General features: G+C 36.9%; 4 protein-coding genes and 1 pseudogene across 6 annotated transcripts; 1 reads left to right on the forward strand and 4 right to left on the reverse strand.

The window, feature by feature from the left end:
• Nucleotides 1-87: 87 nt before the first annotated feature.
• Nucleotides 88-6,038, reverse strand: LOC120015190 (cyclin-T1-4-like). Its single transcript, XM_038867465.1, has 7 exons — nt 5,867-6,038; nt 5,417-5,682; nt 3,946-4,027; nt 2,700-2,834; nt 1,977-2,152; nt 1,731-1,882; nt 88-1,343 (listed from the first exon to the last, which is right to left on the reverse strand). The coding sequence occupies exons 2-7, from the start codon at nt 5,653-5,655 to the stop codon at nt 337-339; spliced, it is 1,791 nt and encodes a 596-aa protein (XP_038723393.1). The 5' UTR covers nt 5,656-5,682; nt 5,867-6,038; the 3' UTR covers nt 88-336.
• A 519-nt stretch (nt 6,039-6,557) lies between these two features.
• Nucleotides 6,558-8,333, reverse strand: LOC120015563 (vacuolar sorting protein 3-like). 3 transcript variants are annotated; one of them, XR_005471789.1, is made up of 4 exons: nt 8,231-8,333; nt 7,835-7,924; nt 7,141-7,311; nt 6,558-6,917 (listed from the first exon to the last, which is right to left on the reverse strand). XR_005471789.1 is itself a non-coding variant. In XM_038868044.1 (3 exons), the coding sequence occupies exons 1-3, from the start codon at nt 7,907-7,909 to the stop codon at nt 6,825-6,827; spliced, it is 339 nt and encodes a 112-aa protein (XP_038723972.1). In that variant the 5' UTR covers nt 7,910-8,005; the 3' UTR covers nt 6,558-6,824. The 3 variants fall into 3 exon arrangements, 2 of the variants coding, with proteins under 2 accessions (XP_038723972.1, XP_038723971.1); XM_038868044.1 differs by lacking the exon at nt 8,231-8,333 and having other exon boundaries at nt 7,835-8,005; XM_038868043.1 differs by lacking the exons at nt 6,558-6,917; nt 8,231-8,333 and having other exon boundaries at nt 6,984-7,311; nt 7,835-8,029.
• Nucleotides 8,334-8,338: 5 nt separating this feature from the next.
• LOC120015133 lies at nt 8,339-9,258 on the forward strand (annotated as a pseudogene).
• A 1,045-nt stretch (nt 9,259-10,303) lies between these two features.
• Nucleotides 10,304-11,642, reverse strand: LOC120014532 (LOB domain-containing protein 4-like). The gene is made up of 2 exons (XM_038866510.1): nt 11,233-11,642; nt 10,304-10,874 (listed from the first exon to the last, which is right to left on the reverse strand). The coding sequence occupies exons 1-2, from the start codon at nt 11,521-11,523 to the stop codon at nt 10,542-10,544; spliced, it is 624 nt and encodes a 207-aa protein (XP_038722438.1). The 5' UTR covers nt 11,524-11,642; the 3' UTR covers nt 10,304-10,541.
• A 5,775-nt stretch (nt 11,643-17,417) lies between these two features.
• On the reverse strand, nt 17,418-20,479 carry LOC120014622. The gene is made up of 5 exons (XM_038866627.1): nt 20,252-20,479; nt 19,835-19,967; nt 19,569-19,671; nt 18,764-18,947; nt 17,418-17,851 (listed from the first exon to the last, which is right to left on the reverse strand). Exons 2-5 carry the CDS (start codon nt 19,913-19,915, stop codon nt 17,824-17,826), a joined length of 396 nt encoding a protein of 131 aa, XP_038722555.1. The 5' UTR covers nt 19,916-19,967; nt 20,252-20,479; the 3' UTR covers nt 17,418-17,823.
• Nucleotides 20,480-23,445: the final 2,966 nt, after the last annotated feature.

A 23,445-nucleotide genomic window follows, 5' to 3' on the forward strand; every position in this document is an offset into this window, starting at 1 on the left:
GTTAAGTTTTATCCCAACTTATTCAATCACTAGATAAGGGCAAGACTGAAGAAAGATTGTGCTAAATTTGATACATTGCTTCTTATCTATTCAATCACAAGAGAAGATCTCAATTTTCATCTACATTGTCTAAATATAGGGGCATAAGAAATGGTTCAAATATATATATTCCTCACTTTAGGTGGCTCAGCCATTGCAAAACTAGAGCATCCCCATTACGTTTTACAATGAAGACATGCCATACATGCAAACTCAAAATGAAAACTAATAGAAGCAGTTTCCAGGGTCTCAAAGTGCCAGTCGCACAAGGAAATCACAAAACATCTCAGAAATCCTTCAAAAATGGTTATCATGAGAATGCTTCCTGTGCTCCCTATCAGCATAGGCACCCCGAGCCATCCGGTGTCCATCTTCTATGGTATCATGATTATTTGGAAGGTAATTGTGTCGTTTCTTTCCCTCCAACTGCCTATCAGCTGGGCTCCCAACTTTCCTCTTTCGGCTGTTAAGCATAGGGGAAGCATCATCTATCATTTCTCCCTCTTCTGCATTTTCAGTTTCAAGACCCCTTGATGACTGCCCTTTCCTGCCAACATGGATTCCATCTCCAATTTCTCCATGGTCCTTAGTGCCTTCTGAATTCCCAGTTTTACTCCAGCTCTGCCTTCCCTCCCTCTTGACCTCGGCTGCCAATTCAACCCCCTCTTCTAGCTCCCTTTCAATGAGATCATCCTCATCCATAACATCTTTTTTCCGAGTTGTTTCCCCACGAGACTTCCTCCTTTTCTCAAGCGCTGCCTTCACCTTATCCTTGTTAAACATTTTAATAGCATCCTTTGGGGACTGGCCAGGTGGGCCTTCCCAGAGATCCAAGTTTCTTCCAACCACACTATTGGACTTGCGAGATGTCCCATCATCCCTCCAATCTCCCACTTCAACATCATTTCGGCCCCCAGTTCTTTCTTGATCTTCACCCCTCATTCGCTCTGCCCCAGGTTTGGACCTATTTGGATATTCTCTCACGTTCTCCTTGTGAGACAAATGCTCAGGGTGCTGATCATCTTTAGTCTCCGAATCCAACTTGTGATCAGTAATAACACTTCCCATTTCAGTGCTCCCATTATCATTACTTTGATTGTGTGAGGTTCTTGGTGGCACCCCATGGTTGTCTGAAGTTGCCGGTCGTGATGATAGTTGCTTTGAGGCCTGTTCCTCATTCCCAACAGGAGCTTTTGCTGTGGCCCTATGACCTTGCCCACCACCGGCACTCCCTTCTGCTTCACTCCCCTGAGAAGGGGGAACTTTGTTTTGCTCATAAAGCTCCAGCATCTGATTACTAACCTCTGCAACAAATAATAAGCACAAGGATTAATGCCACAAGGATAAGCACAAAGTACACGTCATTGGCAGCAACACACATGGCACTCTTAACTATTAACAGTCAGTTTCTGGTACATGAGATGACCTTGACCATCCACAATAATGTTTCCTGCTACCCTACATCTTTTCATATGATGTTATCCTTTCAATTGGGTTACATCAGATACTAATAACCCCCGAAAGGAAAAGATAGCAACAATCCGTTATTTGGGTGTAAAAGACCCAAGTCAGTCCCATAAGTCAATCCACAAGCGAACAAGCAATGCAGCATTAGTGCCATGGGGCTGTTTAAATTCTGTTCCAGCAGATATATAAGTTCTCTATTATAAAATAAGGGGCAGGACACCGACCCTCCAATTGGCGTGGGGTGACATCAAATTCTTGCCACCAGACCTTCTCACCATCCGATGGAAGCTTCACTTTGAGGAACTTGGCAGCAAGGAAAATGGCACCTGCCGCTATGTGATGGGGCTTAAATTGCAGGCAGAGCGATGTCCTCAGTCTGCAAGCCGCTTTCCATTGTGTGAAGAAGAATAAAGAAGAGAGAGCACTAAACTAAAATTATGTGAAACCTGAAAAGAATATGATAAGCATACCCATCATTGACAAAGTTCCATGCTACTTGAGCAAGGGCATTCTGCGCAACCTTAAATTTCTTTATTGCTTCAACAAGGGGCTTATAAGGGTGATGGACATTGAGGTCAAAACCAAGAGTTGCAAGTACAACCCTCTCGCCAATTAAAATAAGTTCTTTTTGCTGCTCATATACTTCCTGCAAGTATAATGTGGATAAATGAGTAACTTACAGGCACAAAAATAACACAAACAAGAAAAATATAAACATACATAATCTGACGTTGGAGATAATTTACCAATGACGTAGCTGCTCTAGGAAAGTAGATTCCGAGCTAGAACATTTGATTCAAGGTGAAAGATAAAAAGGGAAGAGAAGGGGGAGGGGCATATTCAGATAAAAGAAAAGGAGGAAGCATTCCACTGAAAATAGTAGCCTACAAGTTGCACATTTATATTAAGTGAGTTGAATGAGCATAAGACATCATTCATCAGGTTGATAAAGTACAGGACTAGAATATCCTTTTACATGCAAATTGCTGCTCATGGTTAGGTTAAAACTTTCAAAAGGGAAAATAAAGAGGGACGGCAGGTTACATTGTCATGGAAAAGGAAGTGTCGAAGATAGAACCCTCACTACACAAGAAAAGAGGAGGAATAGGCTGCGGACAAGTGGGGCAAACGTTCAACACGGTGCACGCCATCCTACAAACAAACTGACAAAAGAACCATTGCTAAAAGAACACCTTTTGTTTGATCCTTTGGGCCGCCGCTGGATCCTTTTTGTTTATAATCTCGTAAGAGACAACAATAACATCTTTTAATGGACGAGGAGTCTCTTCTACCTTGCCAGCAAGAAACATACAGACAGTAGCAATGGTCTGTGGAGCAAACAAATATTGTTAGCAACATAATGATAAATTATCAATTCTACCTGACTTATTTTGTTTTTGCTAGAAGCGTTCAGGTATAAATACATGGTTATATGCACATTAATAAAGAAGGCCTGACATATAACACGTTGAAACCACGAAATAGCATATTCACAATGCAAAGGTAAAACATTGGACACATGCGGTCCCATAAGTAGCAGTATCAAAAACATTGTACATTGAATTAACCTCAAGTAAATGGAAAAGGACAAAATGCAGAAAATTTAGTACAAAGATATGAGTCATGCAGTTAAAGCATTTCAAATGATTACCAAAATCTTTTCCATTTTTCATACATCAATAAATTCATAAGAAAAAGTATCCCTCGCATAAAGAACATAAATCACAGGGCTAATGCTGTTCCCACTGGAAGAGGTTCTGCATGAAACACTTTTTTGTCCATGTCAGAGAATTGTTACTTATTTGCAAATATATCAAGCATGAGATCTATGTTCACATTGACAGATCATCATGGGTACTGATTGCAAACAAGTCGATCTCTTTTTTTTTTTTTAGTTCAAATATATCAAGCTCATAAAAACTGCTCTAGCAACAAGTGCATCACATTCACAGAACAGTGACAAAAACTTACAAACAGAAGAAAGTCTTGACACCAAAAGGACACACCATTTATAATGTATCCTACAAAATGCTGAAACTGAATCCAAAACTTAAATTCTAATGTATCCAATACAAGCCAGTCATTGAGCTTTCTACGAACACAGAAATATCATGACTAAATCAAACATCTACAATTTTTTGTTGTTGATAGATTTTCTAAATATAGTGCATTTATTCCAACACCATGTATAGATGGATAGGCCAAGACCGCAGATGAACTGCCCTACAAAAATAAGGCAAAATACATTGGCTTTTCGGTGGACAAATTATACAAAGTACACTAGTGGTTTTGGAAGGAGCTGTTTACTGGTTAAGTTTGGCATCTATGATCTTACACAAACAGCACCCTTTGAAATGTCCATGCTATTTAAATCTTCTGTCATTCTAATGGCTTAAAAAAAAGGTTTTCTAATGGCAATAATTAGCAGTAAAAACTCACTCTTCTGTCATTCTTTGCATGTGATTGACGAATGAAGAACCGGTGACAAAAGATTATTGCCGTTGCAATTGTTACCTGGGGCCTGCATTAGAAATGGTTATGTTGAAATTCCTCCAGAGAGACAAATTTTCAAAATAACATGAAATTCAAAAATCATTCAAATTCATAAGCTCTATGCTTCTCCCTAATAAGCATTGACAAAGCCCCTCAATATTTTGTACACAGGTTGCTTGCAAGAGCAGCTAAAAGTAGATAAAAAGTTAAGAACATAAAAAAGTATATGGTAGCAAAGCAAGGAAGTAAATTTCAAGGGACCAAGCCAAAATAAATTCCATGGAGGTAAAATCAGTAAGAAGCCCATAGGCTTTGGCAACTTATTTAGCATAATAAGAGGTACATGTACGGCCAAAAAAAAAACGATTTGGTCTTATCTGTTATACACCAATCACAAGAACAACATACTTATCCTACATAGTACTAAGTAGAAGACAATAATAACACAATCCAGTCCATTGGAATCCAACTCCCTTCCAATCCAATGTTCAAAATGAAGCTTCCGGCTACTTTAGGGGAATCTCCAAGAACAATACGCATTGAGAGTCCTAAAATATATATTTTTACCTTAAGATCCAACTGGCAATAATCAATAGAGTACCAGCTTGGAATAACCATGGAAAGATAGAAGTATTCAACCAGGGCATATACATTGAGGATTATGGGGTTTAAGATCATTGATGCATTAGTGTACAACCGGTACCTCAGCTGTGGTTTAAATTAAAATTGCACTTATTATTTTTCCTTTGATTTGGTTATGAAAGAAAGAGTTGGATCTACAAGAATAAGTTTGCCATAATTGTCAAGAAGCAATAAGATGGGCTCTTCATGGGTTCTTTCAACTGTTAAATTATAGAAATGGGCTATGCAATAACATACAAATCTAGGCTTTGTTTGCAGTGGTACGATGAGAGGGTAAAATCTACCATGTTGTAACCAGAGTTAACTTTCAAGACTACCTAGTTCGTTGTAAACAGTAAATTGGACAGCCATAGCATGTCAATCTTTTCGTTTAACCAAGTAGATTATAAAACATATATTAAACATCAAACCTTTTGGAAGAGAACCAACTAGCACACTATATCTCCGAAATCAATAGCTTATGTAGATTGTTGAGGCATATACCCGCAATCCCCAAAATAGGACATTTCGAAAAGCTCATGAAGGGTAACAAAATTAGTTCACAAAAAAATAGTGACCAATACATATATGCACCCTTCTTTTGTACGCAATACATATATGTACGTATATGTATTGACATCTCAGACATTATCAAATAACTAAAAAAAAAACAAAAACAAAAACAAAAGGGGAAAAAAACTGAAAGTGAAATGAATAGATCTCTAAATACAAAATCTATTACCGCTCAACAATTTAAAATAATTTTAAATAAATAAAGGAAATTTTCAGGACTCACACTTTTAACCTCATGCCCAAATCCTGCAAGAAGGTGCAGTAGGACTTGCGAAAGTAAGTCTCTTTCTTCAGGTCTATACCATCTCTTCTCGAAGGGGAGCTCTCTTCAATCTCCTTCCTAGAAAAATACCATCGACCCACTTCCTCTGGCTCCCTGTCAATACTGTTCCTCGAATACCCACTGCCTTCAGACCCTCCCTGAACCTGATGCGAGGACTCCCCAAGTAATATCCCCGACATGTGTGTATGCTTATCAATGATATCTTTCTATCGAAACAATCCAACAACAGCCAATCAATTAACAAGTTCAGATGGTCCCAGGTACCCAAAAGCAGCAGCAATACGTCCATAATAAATATATCAACACAAAACCCTAATATATCGGACTACAAAATTGATCATCGAAATTTAACCCCTTTGAAGAAAAGAGAAAAGATGATAAATTACGCACCTATAAATGGAACTGCGCGACCAGAGAGAGAAGAAATCGCGTGGATTTAGAGAGAGACGACGAATTAATCGAGCTGTGAGGGTCGGGCTATCTCTTCTATCTTCGTTCGCTTCTACTGCGAAGCTCCCCTCTTTCCTCTCGCATTCGTTTTGCCTTTTTGAATTTTTTTTTTTTTTTTTTGGTTCTTTAAGTGTATGGATATGTTGTAGAAGAGAGGAAGAAAAGGGCCAACAAGACAAAAACGAGGAAAGATGTAGGCCCAAAAAGCCCGTCTTCAAAAAGGCCCTTTATCAAGTAAACCACAATTGGCATTCGTGCCCAAAAACAATACAGGCCCAGTCATTCGTGCCCTCCCGCAGTCCTCCAACGGGTAATTTTTTGACAAAATCATTTTTACCCGCTCAAGTTATTTTCAACAATGTTTCCGTCTTGTTATTGTTAATTATTTCATGTAAGGAGAATATCCCCCGAATCATTAGTTGAAGTTGTAAGGATGACGTTTTAACCTAATAATCAGAGTTCGAATCCAAAAAAAAAAACTCACCATCCGTTTAATACAGTTGTCGTTTCAATGATTCAGTCTGATTAAATCTATTTATTTTCCAATAATGAAGGTGGACTAATAAGAGTGATTATAAATGCAATTTCTTTAATGTTAACGGCATGGTAACGATTCCAAAACAAACCTTTTATTTTTACATATCAGATATAATTATTAGGAAAATTTCTTGTAAAATCTTAAAATGGCTCTACCTGTCACTGGCATAATCAGAAAATATTACACACACTCACCTGGTTGAGAAACAAGCCTAAACCAAAACTGCACGACAATTACATTCAAGACATGCTCATTCTCAGTTGGAGTAGAAGATGAACATCAATAGTTACTGCGCGGACAGGATTGCAGGAAGTGGCATGGATACATGTTATAATCTCAACTTCCATGAGTATCTATGGCCTATCTGGTCACGAGCCAACCTGGTTTGAATAAGATATCTCGCCTGAAGTCATGGCCAGTAACAGAAGTGGACTCAACCTGACGACGGAAACACTGCAAAAAGGAAAGAGAAAAAAAACAGTACATTCAATCTCTCTCCTTTCTTTTCTTTTCTTTTCTTTTTCTTTTGAGCGATTACGGAAAATACAAGGGCAACTTATTGATCACATTTAGTAGTAAAACGCTCAGTCAGTTGGCAAACCAATAAAAAGACCCAGCTGAAGCATACAAAGACAACGTGAAAAAAATAAAGTGAGATACAGAGGATAGTGATGACCTTGTAACAGACGACAGTATCATCTGGGTACATAGCAAACAATTTAGTTCCAAGGCGAGCATGGCAAGAATCACATAGGCTATCATCATTTATCTGTACGTGTCGTGATCTTTCCTCCATTCTTGCTAGCCGTGTGTCCACATCAATAGCATGGGATAAATTGTGCATGATCTACAAAATTAACCAATATGTCATATAAATTATAAAAGTGCCTTATTAGATGGAAAGAATGTCCACCCTTCAATTGGTGTCCATTTGAGTTATTTGTCCAGTTCTATCAAGTATTCCTTAGTTTTCATAATAGATGTTAAGAATTAGAGATCTATGTAAAAATTGAGATTTATAGATGATCAGTTAGGAAATTTATTTGGACTCTTCGTAGACTTTGATCTTCCAATTTTGTCCCTGGTTGTTTAGCATTATATATACTTATTTTAGCTATAACCATAATCATAGCAATACTAAAAGTTGTTCTTTGATACTTTTTGGACAGAGAAAAATGAATTCAATAGGTTGCTTTGGCCAAGAAGAACAATACTCTCTATAAGATGTTGCAAAGGTAGTCGACTTTTGTGCGATCAATGCATACAGAGTGGGGAGAGTCTTGGGGGGGGGAGAGTATTACATGAACTTGTCAAGATAAGTAATCTTATTGGGGGAAGAGAATGGGACAGAGAGAGAGAGTAGATCTTACTTGTCCTTGACGATGATGATGGATCCGAGCCCTAAACATTCTTAATATCGTATCTGAGGCGAGCTGAAGAGGCATATCTGGGGACAAGGTCTGCAGCACCAAATATGAGACTTCTCATTAAGCATTCTGGGGCCATGAAAGTAATATTTGAAAATTAAGCTAAACACACAGAGTTCCAACACAAAATAGCAGCCAACCTAGTCACATGATTTGGGTCTCTTGTTAGAGAGTCAATGATATTTTTAGAACTTAAACAGGAAGTGAATAATATCTTCTTAAAGTATCAGTACACAGCCAGGTGGATTTCCTTCTAACTTTCCTTGAGGTAAACTATGATACAAATCGGGTATAGCTTTTTATAACACGTGTGATATGCCGCCACTAGGATTCCTGTACCTACTAGGATGTGTTTTAGTAGCTCTCAAATGCAATCGTCGGTGGATAAGTTCCCTCTCTTATAGCTGCATAAATATGAGTTTATAATGATCGAACTTAATGCACTTATTGAATAACTATAAAGGCAATGAAAATCATCCAATAGTTGAGATCTCCTCCGTCCTCCTCTCCACCCCACTCCCCGCCGTCGCTGAAATCTCCGTCCTCACACCCTGCAAGGAGTCCGATCGAGCAATTCGCCAAGCGTGAGAAGCAGGAGCTCAAAAAGCTCGAATCTTCATTAAAGCTTTATGCCCCAGATAGTGCACCGGCTCTGGCAATCAAGGCAACTATGGAGAAGACCTCGAAGAGGTTCGAGAATTATGGGAAGTATGGATTGCTATGTGGGTCTGATGGGTTGCCTCACTTGATTGTGAGTGGTGACCAAAGGCATTGGGGAGAGTTTATCACGCCCGGAATTCTGTTCCTTTACATTGCTGGGTGGATTGGATGGGTTGGGAGGAGTTACTTGATTGCTATTAGAGATGATAAGAAGCCAACCATGAAGGAGATCATTATTGACGTGCCACTGGCTTCCAGGTTGGTCTTCAGAGGGTTTTCATGGCCTATTGCAGCCTACAGAGAGCTTGTTAATGGTGAACTTATTGCCAAGGATGTCTGACTGCAAATTCTAAGGTAAATTCGATTAATTGCTTCTATGTACGAATTCTGAATTTGAAATGCAAATAGATCAAGTAAAGATGTCTAATTGTTTTTGATTATGGTGGCAGAGATGGGAGTAGAGAAGCTGAGGAGGGAAGAAGAAGAGGTTTGAGTTGATGGCAGGTAGAGGTGGAGTGATGGGAAGCTTGTTTGTACTAAATTTGTGATATGTATGTAATGTATGTAGTGCTTCATGTTGACAATGGAGAAAACTGGGAATTGAATTTTCTGTTCACATTTTACCATACATGTCATCTGCAAAGAACTGCAGAAAAATTTGATAGCTTAGTATGATTGAAATCAAGGCTATTATCTTTGAAGTCTTATGATTGATGACCAATCTACTGGGATGATAAAGCCATGTCTCATTTGCTAATCTGAAATGCAGTTTCAGTGTCAAGTTTATAGCTCTGTTGCTGAGCAATCCAAATGCTGCTGCTATTAGAGGTTGTGCGCTAACCCCATCTCCCCCCCCCCCCCTCAACATTTGGTGGTGGATTTGGGTTCCTCTCTTGCTAAGCAAACCTAGACATCAAAACTCTTTTGCTTGCTAATAAGGCATGGAAGGCCTGCTGTGAATCTACACAATTCAGTTCATCTTAATGTGGTTAGGATAGTTCTATACATATTGGCTTCAAAAAATTCATGATGATGTGGTAATTTGACACAAAGCTCCACAATTGGTGGTAAACTTTGGAATATGCCCTAAAATCACCCTTTTTTGAAAGAAAAACACCTAAAATGCGAAAATAATCCACTATATCAATTTTCAATTCAGTTGTCAATTCGAACAACTGACTGATAAATCCCGAGTGACAAGGGCAGACCTAGTCTCCCAAGTGGTTGGGGTTGGGTTTATAGAAGAAGCGAAAAAATATTCGTGGAGTTTGAGAGCAGTACCTCTGAATTTTTTTTTTGTTGCTTATTAATTATTCCTTCAAAGGTATGGAAAACAACGCTAAAAATAAAAAATGTTGGTAAAATATTATAGGAGAAAGGTGAGTAATAATTGAAAATACAATACTAAGAACTCTAACAAAAGATAATTTATGGGTTTTTAAAATAGAGTACTAACAATTTACAAGTTTAGATTAAGTTCATTTATTGGGCCTTTTAAAATGTCTTATGAGTTATGACACATTTAACATTCTAACTCTAAGATGTATGAAATATGTTATATGTAATATTCATAAGCAAGTATATGAATTTTTTTTTTTAATGGGGTCAATTGTGACTCCATAGTCTTTGCCTTAGGTCCGCCCCTGTCGGGTGACATGGAAGACCCCGCAATTCCATGTACCCCTATATTACTCATTATATATAAACTTAAAAGTCATATTTACAACATAGTTAATATCAAAAAATCTCTTACAAAAGTAAATATTTATATGTGTATTTAGTTAAGATCAAAAGACCTCTTACAAAAGTATATATTTATATATATATATATACACACCACCACCACCACTAAGACATTCATGTGGGTGTATAGCAAATCAAGTATAATTTAAAAAAAAAAAAAAAAACTTAAGACAATCCACTAATCTAGATATATCATCATATATGTATATATATAGTAGGGCTGGGGCATGACTTTTCAAAAAAGCTATCATGACCACATTGAATCTCCCAAGTTGGCCTGGTCCACAAAGTCCATCTCAAAAATGGGCTTTCCATGTGAACCCATGAGCCTGGAGGAGGGCGACCCACTATTGCTTGGGCTAGCCAGGCCCACCCCATGATGAGGAAATGTTGCTGTCTGCCTCATCTTGAGATGCACCACCTCAGCTTGCACCAGGGCCAATTGGGTCTGGAGCGCATCGATTTGTTGTTGTAGAGATGATATTGCACCGGCGCACCCGTAGACTGGGTCACGAATCCTGGCGTTGGCTTCATAGACCATACTACTAACGGCGTCTCCTCGCTGGTGCACCGGCAATTCCTGCAAATTCCACAATTGATTTTGGGCTTTTAGCTTCAGGGATAAGTTTCAATTAACCCGAAAAAAAATAAAATGGTAACCGAGAATCCCAACATGTCCACCGTACAGATGGGCAACTCTAAACGTTGGCCGTCAACTTATCACGTTGGCGGCAGATAAAATCAGGCCGAAACTCCAAAAAAGAGTTAACTCCACAAAATTTTCCAAACATGCAAGGAAATAACGCCGTAACTATTGACGCGTGGGAGTTCAACTTGCGACTTCCCGTATTTAACACAGTCAACTTCACAATCTCAACCAAAATTTTTGTATTAACTAACCAAAACACACAGACAGAAGAGCCGGTTAATTAACTAACCTGTAGCATCTTGTTGACGTTGCTTGCACCAAAGACCTTGTGAACATTGGCAAACTTGTGGGGCTCATCAGCTGGAAAATAAGGAGAAAAAACACAATCTTGGGCACACCTCCTCCTAAGTAGCTTACATGCTGCACAAGGTGAGGGTGCACCTTGTTTCCTCCCACTCTCCTTCATCTTGCCACGTGTCCCCTCCCACCCACTAACACTCTCAATAGTTATGGACAAACTGACCCCCTTTAATTGTGTTTGTAGGGTACCTATGCCCTTACTAAGAAAAGACAAAGGCATAGATTGGTCATATTTATAATTTTCGTAGGACAAAAACACACAGAAAAGGAGTCAAGTGAAAGAAGAAGATAATCTCAGCAAAATTGGATAAACAAAGGGAAGGGGGGTTTAGGGAGAGAGGGTTGCGTGATGGTGATTATATACAAATACAACCAAGCCAAGAAGACCAAGAGAGGGCAGTCAGTTATGGCATCGCAATCTGGTGTGGGCCCTACCTAAAAGAGGCTCTCTTTAGTCTTTATATCTTCCGCCGACAAAAAATCATCTACCATATATTTTTTCTTTTATTTTTTTGTAATTTTGCCTTTGAATTTGTTGGCAGTAATCAGCAATTCCTATCTCAGCTATTCCAGTTGTTGATTGAGTTTTAAGCACAAAATTTCATATATATCATATGGGATATGTGGAGCCCACAAAATCACTTGAATGGAGATACCAAACTGCTCAGATCCTTATGATTTTCTATTGGATAATATAATGTATAAGATGACAAGTGTCTCCTCGGTGCATGCAATTCACACTAAATGTCACTTGAAATGTCTCCTTAATTAGATCAATAAAATCAATCCTAGCTACCAATACCCAAAAAAGGAATTAGCAAGTGTCGCCAAAATTCGGTATTAATTCCTACAAATGCATTCCTTGGTGTCCCAAACAGAGAAACAAACAAAGTTTCCGTTGGTAGATAAATTAGGTGAAGCAATCATTGTTTTGCAAAGAAAAACATGCATGCATGTTTTCTCAAACATGCCTGCCGCGCAACTGAATTTAGGTAGTAATTATGGTCAAAACAATGGAAACTAAACATTCTTAATGGCATTGTGAGTGCTGGTCAACCCCACACAACACATGCTTTCGACAGACTTTCTTTGGGTTGGTATAGAAAAGGAGGGGAAGAGTATAAAAATGTTGTAGAGAAATCACAAAAAGTATTGAATTCAAAAGCATGCATTAGGGGGACCCAACATAGAAGAAATTATGCAATTCTCCTCTTTTTTTTTCTTTCAAAACTTTTGATCCTCCCTAGATTTGCAAGTAGACCATTAGACCCCAAGTAGAAGCTTTTACATAAGAGAGAATCACGACCATCTTTTGTAAAGACTTTATCACATATCGTCATATCGGGTTAGCATAACTCTATCGAGTGACATATAATTAAATGTTCAGTCCCTCTCACACAATGAACGTATTTTTTGGGTTTAAGAATCAATGGCGATGACCTAATAAGAACAAAGTCGCGGATCTTTGACCCAAGCAGACAATATTGTTTGTAGTGTTTGGACTGGATTTTCTAACATAGTATCAGAGCTAAGACTCGGCCCATTTGGACATATCCTCTACCTGTCCACTTGTTGGATATAGCATAACCCAGTGCCCACAAGTGTAGAGAAATGTTAAGACTTTATCCCACATCATATTGACAACATATAATCAAATATCAATTCCCTCTCACACAATCAATGTGTTTTCTTGACCTAAGAATTAATGACGATGATGCAAGATGAACAAAGTGGTGTTGGATTTTAGCTCAAAACGGATAATATTAATTTATAGTGTTTTAAGCCGAATTTTCTACCAATCATGAAGTCTCCAACTTAATTTTATTTATCGAGAAACTAACTTTATCGAAATTCGATTGGAAGTTTGAAAAATTGAAGCCCAAATCATTATCTCTAATCCAATTTTCCCTATCTCCAATAAAGAACAACACTTAACCACATGTATTACATCGATAACTTTTCATACTAGCCACTATTGTTTAATGAGTTAAGTGGGTTCGACTTAGCTCTATTTATGGTTTGCTGACTTTGATTAATGAAACCTCCTCTCTTTTTTTTAAAAAAAAATTGATAAGATAAGTTGTATCTATATATAGTCAGCACATACAAAAAAAAAAATTCAAATTTTCTTCATCTAAATTTCATGTCAAAATCAAATTAGCTAGGTCTTATATTAAAACTTTCCAATGAGGGGCTTATCCTTAATTTTTCCTATAAGTTTCTATGATATATATGAATATGTGGTTGTGTTGCACAAATACCTCAAATATTGTTTATATTTTCTATTAATTCCATATGATTTGTATTAATTGCTAAATTGACCCCTAGGCTGGATTAATATTTTAGGACAAGCCGTAGACATAGACAAAAAAAAATAAATACCATATCTTCACATTTATAATCTTGTCTTAAGAAATCACTTTTATCAAAAAAAAAATAAATTGTAGGATAATGTACTGATAAAAGATAGCAAAATACTTTCTTAATTACTATTAATTATATTCTCTCCAAACTTTTCCAAGTTCTCCCTTTTGTTTATACTAAAAGCTATATATATGATCTTTAATTTGTTTTATTATATTTATGAGCCATACCTTGAATCATAATGATGTCAGCTTCCCACATATTTTTTTGACCATGCCTTTTTTAAAAAATTAATTAAATTATTATCAGATTTTGCGTTTTTCTGTTTGGGTTAACCACCGATCGATCTTATGACTGCATGTGGCTATATATATCAACAAAATATTACATGATCATCGTGTATATCTATCTTTAATAGATTATAAAGTTTGTCCTTTATTGGAATGCCAACCTTTGCAATCTATTCTTTTCTTCTACTTTCTTTTTAAAAATTTATCAGTATTTCTTCTTTTTGGTAGGGCAGTTAAACCACTAACTGAATGAACGTTTTGTTAGTTATAGTTTTGTTGAATCATATATAGCTCATTTAAAAAAAAAAATTTTATGAAAGTTAAAATTAGTGTTAACCTTTCTTTTTTCTTCCAAGCATGATGTGAACTTAGAAGAAGAACTATAATGATTTGACAACTGTGATTTTGAAGGTAAATTAATAAAAAAATTCCAAGTTCCAATGGTTAATTTCATCATTGGTTTAGTAAATTAAACAACCGAAAGGAAAAGGTTAAATAATTAATATATACCTTGTGTTAAATAAACATTTCTTTATGCTATCCTTTATTTGAATGGGTTAAAATGGTTAGTAACTAGTAAAAATTGTTACAGGATCCATACACTCACTTAAAAAAGGACCTATTAAGCGAGGAGAGGGAACTCCTTTTAAAGGGTAATACCAATTCATATCCTATGCGATGTGGGATTCGTAACATTATCGTTGCAATGAAAATTTTTTACCATTATAGAATTGGTGAGAGCAATGATATATGTTTTTTTTTAAAAAAATTAAGCGGGGGTGTATGGAGGATTCGGACTCTGATACCACCAATCAAGTAAATGTCTTAATAACCTCGACAGGGGGTTGTTGGCAAAGTCAGTCAATAAAGTAAAATTTCCATTTAAGATAATATTAGTTTAGGAGGAATTAAGACAACAACATTGCTTTAAACCATGGTCAGGGTAGTTATTAAAAATCATAGTTTAGTATTAGAATAATAAAGAAATTAAAAATAGAAAAAGAAGTGAATGGTGACATTGATTATGGAATGCATAGTGACATAGTGAGGACTAAAAGAATTCAATAAAATAACATGAAAATGAGGAAAAGCATGAAAATATAATTTTAAAAAAATAGCCAAGCAGACAAAGCAAAAGTTATTGTGTTGATATGTTCCCGCCATTTTCAGTCAAAGGATAAGGATTATGACTGGTGTGTGTGTGTGTGTATATATATATATATTACACCAAAGAAAATATTTTGTTCAGATCATGAAGCAACTGAAAACATAAAATAATTCTGTAGTTGACAAAAAGATGTATGTGTATATATATATATGTCTCTTAACACTTCTATGGAGTAGAAAATACACTTACTTATCAACCCTACGTAGCTTTATTTCTTTTCCTTGCAAGAAAAAGAAAGGAAAAATGGGAGTGAATTGAAGCATTGTCACCAAGATCTTCTCTTGATTACAAATGTAAGATCCTGCCTGCAGGCTTGACATGAAGAACAAATCAAAATCATAGAAATTGATGTGATGAAATTGACCTCGAAAGCTCTTAACACAAAGTCATTAGGCCCATCTAATTATAATTAACTATGATTTTTTTTTCAAACTTTTTATAGACATGATCTCATGGAGGGAATACTAATTAATCAATTTGAAATAGAATATTATATGTGGGTTATTAATATATATCATGAGTGAGTGGCTTGTGACTTGTTGCTTAAGCAAATCTTTTAGGTAACAATAAATTAAAACCCCATTATCTACTAATTAAATGTGATTAATTATTCATAGTATAGCTTTAACCGACATTGTGTTATGATCTTAATTAAGTTATAGATACGATAAGATTTTCTTGTATGGCTTGTGTGCACATATTATACTCTTCAATCTCATTGTCAATGTATAATCCAATAAAATCAAGCTTTCATGCACAAGCCATTGCAATAGTTCAAAGACAATTTTTCATTTCATACAAGTCAAGCTTGTTTATCTATGACTAATAGTGTGCTTTATGGTGTAGTGCACGTGCAATACCTTTTGTATTTTTGGTGACGAATAACCCATTCAAGAGTTGGCGCACATGGGGATCCATCCTGCATAGTCAACTCCAGAAACAGTAGTGGTACATCTCAATACATGTTTCGGTTGAACCATAAATATATTTTCAAACACGGAATCAAATCCAAATACGTAGAATTATTAACCCACACAAACCAAGATCCGTCCTGCCATTTAGAGTAGTCCACGGGACCATTAAACTATATGTACATAACCAAAGAATTTGGAGTACTAAAAATTATGGAGGTGTGTGGGGGAAGAAAAATGGACAAGGTGGAGTATCTTTGATTATATTGTTTGGTAAATCTGTTACATCTTTAATTTTCTTGATGTTAATGCTTTTACTTTTAATTTGGAGGGTTTCAAAGCATGGACTAGGGAGGGGTGGAGTGTAATGATGATGGCATGATGAGTTTGACTTTCTTGTAGAAAAATTTGGGTATTTCGTATAGTGGACTGACCATTCTTTCATTCATAACCTCTTCGATCTGCTAATGAATTTCTTCTAAAATGGTTGCACATGCAACTAAAAGAACACATATTATGAGTTGACATAAATGGACAGGAGCCGATGCTATCTTTGAAATCTTTATGGAGTAAGACAGGAGGGACCCCATGGACCCTTTATTGCCATGCGTTGGTTGGTCACAAAGCAAACAAGCATCATCCTCGACAAGAGCAAATGATATATATATATAAAGTTTCTCAGGTACGGGATACTACACTTTATTTAAAGTGAATCCATCAAACACCATTCACCAAGCTTGAGTCCCATCACACGTATGAAGACCACACTTACACTTACATATTAAATGAATGGTGTCTCTCACCTGAGAAAGGTGAGGATTTTCTTTTATGTATATATAAAGAGTAGAGTAGTTACTGGTTTCTTGCATCATCCTTCTATCTTTTGTCCCCTCAGGAATCCCATGAAACCTCCATTATCATATATATATATATATATTTCAATTTTATCAAAACATGTAGTACTAAAAGTCATCTCTCTAGATCCCTATCACAAAGATTCTGGCATTGACGTACAAGCAAGCTCTTGACCAGCGAGCCCACCCAGTAAAAGATCCAGTTCAAACAATTATATTTGGGAAAACTTTAGTCACACCCCACTTTTTACTAAAGACACCCCGTCAACTGAGTTTTACAAGGGATGATCAACTCAAATTGGGGTGTCTTTAGTAAAAGGTGGGGTGTGACTAAAGTTTTCCTTATATTTGGGCTGAGCAAGATAGGCCGAAATCATCGGGCCCAGCCCAAAATATTGGAATCAATTTCCATCTTTCAAGCTCAAAGAATTATCACCTTTCAGTCTCCACTACACTGCTATGAAACTTTAAAAATGCAATAGTGGAGCAGTTTTGAAAATGTAGATCTTAAAAGATTGACACTATAATCTGGAAAATAGGGATTTTGGAAAGATATTGATAAAAATTACCAGAAGCTCATTAATTTAGAGTACGATGATTTTACACAAGAACCTAATAGTATAAGAATGAAAGAAAAGAGAAACAGCAAAAAAAATTAAGTAGCTGCAAAGCTGAAACAAGAAGACGAGCTTGAAATAACAAAAGACTACATAGGAAAAGAGAGGTATCACAATCACACAAACAGCTATGCTGCAAATGTCTTTATCTAACCTTCTTTTGATAGTGTCAATGGCAGCAGAACAAAGAGCTCCCCATGAGGATTGCAAGGCCTATAGCAGCAAGATGGTTGAAAATGTTGGATGGAATATGGAGCTTTGGTATCTAAGATTCCAAGGAGCAGCCTCACATTGGGATCTCATATTCCGCTATTCTCTAATCTATCACGGATTCTTCACGTGGCCTTCACACAAAGTTACCAATTAGTCATTGAAGCTTGCAAGTGTGTGTGTGTGTGTGTGTCTATATATATATATATAGAGAGAGAGAGAGAGCGAGAGAGAGAGAGAGAGAGTGACAGAGAGAGATGAGAATACGAGATTGAAGACACTCAAAAATATAAGTATATCATATAGATAAATGCATGAAAATACATGCTTAAAAAGCATGAGTTCCATTGAACACTCTAGAAGTGAAAAAATGCCATTTGATGCTAGGAATGTGAGATGAATGAGTTGTGACATACATGTTGTAATACCAGAACCGGACCAAGAAAATATTAACATTCAACTTCTTAACTACTAGTATATATTTACAAGTGCAGCATACAGGATAAATGAAATTAAAAGACCAATAAAAAAGGGGCCATGCAGAAAACCTCAAATCTATTACCAACCAATGACTATCCTACAAGTATGGTATACATAATGTTTTTTAGGGGAACTATACACAATACTCTACCCGAAAGAAAACCTGGAACTTATTACCAACAAATGATTATCCTTCAATATAAAAAATAAGATGAAAAATTTAGTCTAAATGAATGTCCCTATGTATTAACATATGAACACATACAACACAAATTGTATCATAAAATTATCCAAACTGAATGCATATAATCTTTCATAAACAAGGTAGTCCAATAGGGAAAAAAAAGTATCAAGTATGAAACAGAATGAGAGATGCCACATTTCTATAAGGAATTTTTTTGGGTTCTGAATGAATGATTCTAATGATTTTAAACCAAAAGGCCTAGACAAAAAAATGCTCAAGGTTTGTTATAAAATATCCACTGAAAATTGACAGGCAAGGCATTATATTCAGAACTTTTCCATTTATTCGATATTTATTAGGATATCATGAAGCTTCAACCAACCTTTTTGCCCATTTTTTTTGTGAATCATCAATGATACAAGCCTTTAGCTCTTCTATGCTCATAATTCCCTCAAGCTCAGATTTCAGTAAATTGCAGCCATCCATAAATAAACTAGGTTGGGGCAAGTCTGGAACAAGTGACAAATCTTCAAGCTTTCCTTTAAGATGTTCCATCAAAATGAGCCCTGCAAAAATGTACTCAATAGTTAGAACCAGCGCGAAACTTTGACAACCAAAATACCAAAATCAGATTGACTGGTTAAGTAAAAGGAGAGTTTGTGGTTTTGCATAAGACAAAATAAAAGTGACCAATGCAACTGATTGAGATGCTGACATGGTAACCTAGTTTTACTCAGAGAAGATATCCCTAAATGAAATCTAAAGCAACCAAGGAGCTCTTTTGTCCACAAAACCAAAAGGGGCAAAAAGAAAAGGAAATAAAGAGTTGCGCACCTACAGAAACCTGAAAAATTAACTAGAGAGACATGGATTAAAATTACATGCCATGCAGAAGTAAACAGCTTACAAGATGCACCTATCCAACTTGTCCATTCTTGAGACAAATAAAAACAAAAGACTGATAATTCAGGGTATCAAATATGATCACAATTACTTTGAATATTTTACCTAGATCCACCAGAAGTCATCCATATCAGAAAAATTCCTTACCAATAGAATATGAAAAACTTACCATAATAAGCAATGTGACACAAACACTATCAATTTATATAGCTGAAGTCATATTAGGTTCTAAATAAAGAGTGAAACACATAAATGACTCTGCTAGACCATGCGATAATACATACCAAGAGCTCGAAGCATCTTCAGATCAAATTTCATGGCTAGTTCCCCACGGCCGACCATTTTTGCGCGATGAAGGACAAGTAGCTTTATGCTAATCAGGAAATCCTACACAGCATTTACACCCAATGTTATCCCTCTAGCATGATAAACTTAATATGCTAAGTGGTTGTGATGAGTAAGGGAAGCACATGCTGCCATAGAAAACAATGATGAGATGGTTACTTGCACATATATATCCATAAGATGTACACAAGGATCGAGCACATACAAGCTCACTCTCAGATAGGGAGCAAAGCCAACTGACATCTTCAAGTGTATTATCGGACAATATATATTCCATCCCATCCATTCAAGTAGCTTTAGTTCACAACTGAAAACACACACTTGAAAATTCCGAAGTCCTGCAAGAAAGGAACATAAAAGAATGACAATTGACATATTGTTCTCCCAGAATTTCAAGATTGAGTCACTCGTGCAACGTACAAAATACCAAAAAGCTTAGACTAGTCTCACAGAGGAAGGTCAACAACACTTAGTGATCTTTATACCAAGAACAAGCACTCTAAACTTGAGATTCTGATAAAAAAGATTGAATTTCAGAAACTCAAATTTGTCTGACAAATTTCAATTCCTCTATAAACAAAATCCTAAAAAAAAAAAAACATGGTTAGGTTTTGAAACTTACCGATTCGCAATGCTTTGTTATCCACACAGGAGGCAGAGCAGGCTTCGCGCGAGAGAGACAAATAGAGACCGAACTCGAATAGCCAACAGCCACAAACCAGACGGAAACAAGTCGAAGAAGAGAGTGTTAAGCTTTACAGGAAGAAAGTGGTTTTGGTTCGACATCCGCAGTGCGCAGTGCATCGCATAACCTAGATTGTGTTCTTCCTCTCGAAGAAGAGTCTGGTCTACATGGCTATATGCTTCACGGATGTGGGCTGAGGATATGTCTTCAGTTGTTGGGCCTCTTCTTTGTAGCCTTTGGGCTTAGGAAAGTTTTAGTCACATCTTAAATTTTAGGAAAACTTTAGTCACACCCCACTTTTTACTAAAGACACCCCGTCAACTGAGTTTTACAAGGGATGGTCAACTCAAATTGGGGTGTTTTTAGTAAAAGGTGGGGTGTGATTAAAGTTTTCCTAAATTTTATCAAGCATACCCCTTGTTAAAGCTACCCTTAAAATTTCAAAGGAAAATGACAAAGAGCCCAAACTTTTGGTGGCCCAAAGATCCCAAATCTATGTGGCTCCTAGTGGCATTGTCATGTCACATGACATGTCATGATCCAAGGTGTAAAGTTTTTAAATTTTGAAATTTGAAAAGCTCTCACAAATATTCATTTTCTTTTCTCTCACCCTCATACTCACGTTCTCTCTCCTCCTCTCTATTTTTTCTCTCTTTCTCCCCCATTGCCGGAAACGAAGGTCCACCATCCGGCAACCGATGATGGCGGCCGACCTGTCGATCTGAAGCGTAGGAGCACCATGACTCATCCCTAGTCGTCATTTGCTGCCAACAGTCGCCTATTTCGCCGGAATCTTACCTTAAAGTCGTGGGCAATGAAACTTTTGGAACCCGATCCGGCCACCATAGGCAACCCCTCCGCTAACCACCACCACCATTGAACTTGTCTTGTCGAACTCTACATGTTTCAGCCCTTGGACTGCTTGAATAGTCGTCGAAAAGTGAAACCCTTTTGTGACCCGGTTGTAACCTATTTTTGGAGCATTGAACTGTATATTTTTTGTGGAGTGGATTTTATTTTGGATTTTATTAATTTTAATGCCATTCAGCTGCTTTTAATCTCATACAAATTATTATTCCATTTTTTTATGATTATTCCACTATTTTTAATTATCAAGCAAATTGTTATTCCACTGTTTTAATATCAAACAGATCATTATTCCATTGATTTTGATGTCATTACACTGATTTTGATCCTTGAATACAAATCGCATCTCAACAACTATTATATGCTCTTACATTTTGTTAAATGTTCCATGATTTTTTAACTTGGGAATCGCTAATTCCATTCATAAAAATTAATGGAATAGTTCAAATCCACTAATAAAATCAATGGAATAACCCAAATCCACTGATACAAATTAATGAAAGTTTCTTCAAGAGATATATTCTATCGATTTTTAACAATGGATTTAACTGTTTCACTAGTTCAAAACAATTAATTTAATTGTTCCACTGGTTCAAAATAATGAATTTATATATTCCATTGATTCAAAACAATTAATTTAGTTATTCCACTGGTTCAAAACAATGAATTTAGTTGTTCCACTGGTTCAGAACTGTATTTAATCTCAAGTAGATTGATTGATAAAAATTAAAGGAATAGTCGAAATCCACTAATAAAATCAATGGAAGAGCCCAAGTCCATTGATATAAAGTTTTTGTTCAATAACTATATTTCTTACAATAAAATCATTGGGATGATTCAATGGAACAACATACGAAATCAATGGAATAACCAGATGTCTCAAAAAAAACAATGGAATAACTATTTCGGTGATTATTCCGGCCGTCCAATGGCTGAAACCTGTAGAGCTCAACAAGACGAGTCCAACGGTGGTGGTGCTTCTCGAAGAGGTGGCCTATGGTGGTCAGATCGAGCTTCGAAAGTTTTGTTTTGCCACGACTTCAAACTCAGATTCCGGTGAAATAGGCGGCTGTTGGCGACAAACGAAGGCTGAGGGTGAGTCATAACGCTCCGGCGCTTCAGTTTGATGGGTCGGCGTATCAGATCGGTGGCCGGAGGGTAGACTTTGGGTTCAGGCAAAGAGGGAGAAAAGAGAGCGAGAAAAAGAGAGAGAAAAAGAGGGGAAGAGAGAGAACGTCAGAATGTAGAGGAGATGTAAGAGTGGGTATTTGTTTGAAAATTTTAAAATTTTCTCACTCATTAACCTAGTCATCAGTCCAGTCACCATACCACCTAGATTTGGGTTCTTTTGGGCTCTTTTGGGCTCCTATATTTTGGGCTACCTAGCATTGTTGAATTTCAAAACTTTTATAAAGACACCGAAAGTACATGAAATCTCAAACATTTTAGAAACACACCCCAAGCATAAAACATATTACAGAAACAGGGGATAGTGGTCCCTTGAGCTCGGTGAGGGATTCGTGTAACTCCTAGTAGGTACAAGAAGAACCCAATTAATTGAACTGTTGAACAAACCTGCAATTTTAGATATCACCGTTGCGCACAGAGAAGTAGCCCTCGACTATACCGACGAGGTTGGGTATTGAACCTGCAAAACAGAAGAAAAGGGATGGTAAAGAGTCTGAAGATCATTAACCAACCAAGAGGTAGAAAGCAAATCAACCACCCAACCTCCATCCCATCTCCCTGTCGTTAATAGAGGTCCTCCAATAGCTTGAAACAGATCCAGCATCTAGAAAGAAAGAGTGGAACCCAGTCACCCACCAACACCACCATGACACAAGCAAGCCCTCCAACCTCACCACAAGCAGGCCCTCCAATCTTCGGAAACAGGGCTTTTAGGTAGATGTCTAGTTGCTCCTAAGCTAAGCAAGCACTGAGGCAAGAAAGAGTCCCAAAGAAACACTCAAATCGAAGATTTATTGATTTGACGGGATCGGCCATTACCGGTGGATGCGGCATTCTTCCAAGACATTGTGATTTTGGGGTGTGAAGAGCCTAACCCTAAAAAATGTCATGGTCAACGTAAAGTCAACGGATGTCGGGGTATGTATAGTAAATTTTAGGGGTGACTAAATTTTCCCTTGGAGTTATTATTTGCAAGCACTGGGCTTTCTTTTGATTCTGTTCGGGCCTTTCACATAACCCAGCAATTGGTCTTTAAATTCAAAATAAATATTCTATTATTTCTTTAGTCATATCAA

Source organism: Tripterygium wilfordii, chromosome 14, assembly GCF_013401445.1.
Source record: "Tripterygium wilfordii isolate XIE 37 chromosome 14, ASM1340144v1, whole genome shotgun sequence".
Taxonomy (NCBI): Eukaryota; Viridiplantae; Streptophyta; class Magnoliopsida; order Celastrales; family Celastraceae; genus Tripterygium; species Tripterygium wilfordii.